General features: G+C 33.0%; 1 protein-coding gene across 1 annotated transcript; it reads left to right on the forward strand.

Annotated features, from left to right (window-relative positions):
* Nucleotides 1-467: 467 nt before the first annotated feature.
* LOC104546681 (ras GTPase-activating protein 1-like) lies at nucleotides 468-4,427 on the forward strand (the record flags this gene model as incomplete). Its single annotated transcript, XM_010192119.1, has 4 exons — nucleotides 468-585; nucleotides 1,716-1,747; nucleotides 3,496-3,548; nucleotides 4,277-4,427. Coding segments are annotated over 4 exons (354 nt in total), but the record flags the coding sequence as incomplete, so codon positions are not given.
* Between the last annotated feature and the right edge of the window lie 1,231 nt (nucleotides 4,428-5,658).

The raw sequence follows: 5,658 nt of genomic DNA on the forward strand, positions 1-5,658 counted from the left end.
CCCATAGGTGCAGACACGGCACCCATGGTGAAATAGTGGGCTTGTCATTATTACTTGTAGCAGTACACACTGTCTGGAAAAACATGCTGCTAGTTTCAGCAAGTTCAGACACTTAGAAGAGACTGAGCTGAAAAGTAAATTCAATAAATAGAAAATTATTTCTGTTTAGCTCGAACCAGGACACATTTCAAGACAAGTATGTCCATCCATTTAAAAAAAAAAAAAAGCATTTACTTTTTTTCCAACCCAATAGTATGTATTCCCCAGGCTTTATTTTATAAAATTAGGTTTTGATATAAGTATTGTTTTCTTAGTCTATTAATGGAATCTTTGATTGTGTTTGCTTGTGTTTAGTATTTGTTCCCTCTTGATAAAAGAAGGATGTTACTATCTTTTAATGTTGTGGTGTATTAAACTTTGTATTATGATTGTACTTCTAACGTAAATATTACTGTAACTCTCTTCAGTTTCCTTAAAGGAGATATGTTTATTCTCCATAATGAATTGGAAGATGGCTGGATGTGGGTTACAAACCTACGAACAGATGAACAAGGTCTTATTGTAGAAGACCTGGTAGAAGAAGTGGTAAGTAATTTTAAATTCAAATCTGTTGGAGAACTGAGATTTCTTTGTTGTTTTTGTTGTTTTTATTATTTATTTGTGTGTGTGTTTAAATTAACATTGAAATAAACTCAAACTAGTGGTGTTTAATTGCCTGACTTTATGTACTTTTCTAAACTTTCCTGAAGGTGTCCCTGCCCATGGCAGGTAGGTTGGACTAGATGATCTTTAAGGTCTCTTCCAACCCAAACCATTCTATGATTGGTTTCTATATGATTCTATAATTGAATCTGCCAGTTTTTAAATAGTATAACAAACCTTTAAGTCTCATTCAATATCCAAACAAAATACTTCTTCACATGTTATTCAAACAAGTTCATGTGCAAATGAATGATACTGTGAACTTATTAGGCAGATCTCTCAACTCACCAGTCCTGACAAAGAACTTGCTAATCATTCAGTTACATTCTTATTTGTTTGCTATGAAACATTCATAAATGTATAGAGTGAAATTTTGCACTGCGGTAAATCTGTCTTTTTTTTAAGGGCCAAGTATGGATTTAAAAGTATATTGATGAGTTAATTATACCTAGAAGGGCTTATGCTAAGTCAGGAAACTAACCAGGTGACTTAAAGATGATTGAATTACTGCAGGAGAAGAGATGATTTAATGGACAAAAACACCCACCTCACCTTCCCATGTGCTTTTTTTAAAGATGTTCACCATTACTTTGTAGTCCTGTTGATGTTTGCTTTGCAGCATATATATTTTGCTATTAGTAGAGTTTGCTTCACCTGTTTATCACATCTATATCAGAATGTGAATGGCTAAATTGAAATGGCAGTGTTACAGTATCTAACTAGATTTCTACATTAGTGCTTGAAGTTCAGAAAAGTTGAGATTTAACTTACCACAAATAAAAAAGGACTTGAAGAGTGACAGAACCAGTCTTTTGAAGTAATGTGTTATGGCTGAATTTCCACTTAGTGAATTAAGTTGAAAACCTCTTTACATGAACTGTGCAATAAGCCATCTAGTTCAAAAATGTCTTTAGCTTCTTAGTGCTTATACAGAAGGTCTTAACCTATGAAGTTTACTTTCTAAACTCAAGCATACTGTTGTCATGCACTTAATATCTTAATTCTCCTATTAGGGAAGAGAAGAAGATCCACATGAAGGCAAAATGTAAGGATTTTTGTTTTGTTTTAATTACAATCAAATAATAAAATAACTGTTTGTAAACTTTAACTATGAGATTGGGAAGATGAACCAAATCTGTGTGTACCTGTTTTTTGATCTTAAGAATTTTCTTCTATACTAGCTGTTGAAGATGCATAGGTAATTGACATGAAAGTCTTGTATTAGTTATGCCTAATGTTAATGGGTTTTGTAGTGATAAAATCATGGATGAAGTCTCTGTGTGATCACTTTATCCAGAATATATACAATGGAGGGTGTGTTTTTTTCTGATTTGTGGGGGTTTTTAATACATGTACAGTGTGCCTTAGAGGTAACCTTTTTTCAAGTCTGCTCAACTCTAAATGCAGGAGAGGTAACAAAGTATCATTAGAGGAATAATAGTGTAATAATAACACTTTCTCTGTATTAGCCTCATGTGCTAACACTTAAAGCAAAAACCAGAGGACTATAGAATAATCTGCAGTGAATTTCAACTTGTTAAATACTTTAAAAAAACCCCAAACCTAATACAGTTTACAATGAACAATGAATTGATATCATGGGAAACAGTTGATTGTTATATTATTTTCAGTAGGAAAGATGAGTAGCAAATGAAAGTTACAGAAAATTTCTAGTAGCTGAACAACTTAATCTGTCCTCCATTTGCTTGATATAATTGCAGCTGTTGCTTCCTGTATTTATTGCCCTGTTTGCAGTCTCTAAAGGACTGATGATTGAAGAAGGCATATCTTGTTTTGTGGGTTTTTGTTTGGGTTTTTTTTGGATTTTTTTTTTTTTTAATAGCAGACTTCAAATACAGGAACTTTTTTTTTTTAACAAAGTAGTATGTAGCAGATTCTTAGAGCTTTGACACTATCAGTCCAGTTACTCATGCTGCTCAGAGGACTGCAAAGGAGGCAGGTATTTCTGTGAATGTTCCAGTAGCCAGAGATTGCCCTGTGAAGGTAATATAGAAAGCAAGTTAGAACTAGAGCTCTTTTTTGATGTGTAAAAGAAGCTTTCTTTTACACATTTAAATACACATGCGTACGTGCATGCACACACACACTGCAATGAAAGGCTATATTTCTAGCTTTCCTTTAAAGGACAGGATGAGCTCTTAAATTGTAGTATGTGGTGTGCCAGATGTAAATCGAATAGCCATGCAATGTCAAGCTGTTTCCTATAATCATAGGTATCATGTTGAGACTGGACAAATTGCTGTATATTTTTGGGATGATGCTCTGATGTAGGACTCTGTGGAAGATGCAAGGTGTGAGATTAAAGCAATTAATATTCAATAGTCTAACAAAGCTAGATTTTATTTCCTCAGCTTCTAGCAAAATTAAATTTTGGTTATTCTGCACAGTATTTTACTTTCATTAATCTCTTTGGGCTTTGCATTTCACGCTTCAAATAAATTGCTCTCTGAGACTGACTTCAAATATGCCTGTCAAATTATCTAGCATTTAAACAATGCCTTTTCATTTCTAAACACACTTGAATTTGAACATTTACTTTGTGTTGGATACTCATATTGAAATAAGTTTATTTATATAGCTGTAGAGATATAATTTTCATTCTGTTGGTAGAAAAACAGAATTGCTGAGTAACATAATGTTTGCTTATATAATCTATAGGTACTAGGTTTTTACAATAAAGAAAAATTCATAGGTGCCAGAGCCTTAGATGTCACAAAAACTAAAAAAGAGAGCTGATAGTCTTGCTTTCTAATTTTTCTCTTCATCTTTAAGATGGTTCCATGGGAAGATCTCCAAACAAGAGGCTTACAATTTGCTGATGACAGGTACTCGTATTTCAGATGGAAATACAGTGGTAGGAGAATGACACAAAGTAATCCTGTTTATAACAGATCGCAGCAAAACCTGTTTTTTTCTGTATGAACATATGAGCATCAGACCTGTGGTTACTACTACATTGGAAAAAAACCTCATGGCTGAGCACTGAGTATTTTTTTTTGCGTTCTCAAGTACTGTTAGTTTCATAATTCTAATTGAAGTAGTTTTTTTATTTTTTGTAATATATATAAATAAAAAAATATCTTGGGCTTTTTCAAAATGCTAAGGAGAAAATACTGTTATGTACTTATGGGAGAATGTATTATAAACTTTTTTTTTTAGTCTCCTCATAGAGGAAATAATTATTAAAATTAAAACATCAAGATTTCTGATTCATACTGTCAAATAACGTACCTTAAATATGAGAACAAAAATCTTCATTTTTTTGAAAACATTGTCAAACCTCCCACATGTAAACCATATACTCTTGTAAAGAGGCGGCAAAAGTGGAGATAGGTTATCAGCTACAGCCAAATGATTTTGCATTAACTTTGGTAGTTTAGTAATACTTCATCCCATTTGGGTGAAGAATGTGGATTTGCTATTGGAATTTACATCAGTTTTTCTCCTTTAAGTGTGCAATTCTTGCTAATTTGTACAGAAAGAGCTTTGATAAGAGCTCATAAATGACATTAAGATAACTAACAGTGAATAACACTGTATTATATCTTTTCAGTTGGTCAGGTGTGCAGTTTTCTTGTGAGGCCTTCAGATAACACACCTGGTGATTATTCACTTTATTTTCGGACCAGTGAAAATATTCAACGTTTTAAAATATGTCCAACATCAAGCAATCAGTTTATGATGGGAGGCAGATATTATAATAGGTGAGTTTTAATAGTTATGTGTATTTTATACTTCTGTAAAGGATTTGTATAACGTATTGCTGATAACCTACTAATATGATCATAAGTTTTTCTTAAGAATATACAAAGAGTTTTAATTAGCTTGCTTAGTAGTTAATTATAACTAAACACATTCTAAAAGCCTTCAAAAGCTTAAGTGTAACTTGTTTTTTTGAAGTATTTTTCTCCTTCTCTAAATGATTTTCTTCACCCTATAAATTGGATTATGATGTAATTAGGAGAATGTTGTGTTGTCTTGGAAGCTTCTATTTATAATAGGGAATTTCATATATATGAAAGGGGAAAATTAAAATTAAAATGTTACTTTTATTGGAGACATTCAGTAGGGATTTTAAAGTATAAATAATAGAAATGGGTATTGACAAGGAAGGGAAAAATTATCTTCATTGTTGAAAAAAGTCATTAAATTAACTTAAAACATGTGAGTGATACATCTGTCAGAAGTGTAGATCACTTCATTTATAATGATGAAACTTGGGATTGGTTTGTTTTGCCATGGGTATAAAAATATGGTAATATGTACAAAAAGAAATTACAAGAGATAAGTTTGCCCTTTCATGAGAAAAAACTATCAATACAACTCCATCCTTGAATCTGTGACAACTCTATGAATAAGACTTCTCAGTAGTGGAAAGAACTCACCCATCTCTTTTAATTGAGGCCATTGCCTGTCACATAATCAGAAATTTTTGAGACTTATTCACCTAGAACCAGGACATTCTTCATCCCAATAGAGAATTTCTCTCACTTCCAGCTTGGCTTCTGAGTGGGTAGAGATCCAGCAGCTGGTGTGTCTGAAAAAATTTGAGGTCTCCTAACTAAGAAGTTCAGTGGACTTCTTCATATGATTTCAAATGGACAATGGTTTGAGACTAAGCAACTGGAACCGTAATAACCTATGTATGTCCCGCAAACAGGCTGCTTGAGTACCTTTTACATTAATCAGTCTGGCCTCCAGACATCCTCATTGAAAATCAAGCTAGCTGCAGTGTCAGCCTTTGATGAAGGTAAATCCTCTTTTGCCCATTCTCTAGCTACATGGCTTATTAGGAAGATGACAGGCTAAAAGCTCACACCCTAGGTGATATCAAACTAATTAGCAAATTAGTGGAAATCTTATTAGTCTCAAATGGCATTGCAACATCAGATAGTATAGCTCCAGAAGCTGTTGTGGTTTATACAGTTGCTCTAT

The sequence above is a fragment of the Mesitornis unicolor genome, unplaced genomic scaffold (assembly GCF_000695765.1).
Source record: "Mesitornis unicolor isolate BGI_N332 unplaced genomic scaffold, ASM69576v1 scaffold45769, whole genome shotgun sequence".
In the NCBI taxonomy this organism is placed as follows: Eukaryota; Metazoa; Chordata; class Aves; order Mesitornithiformes; family Mesitornithidae; genus Mesitornis; species Mesitornis unicolor.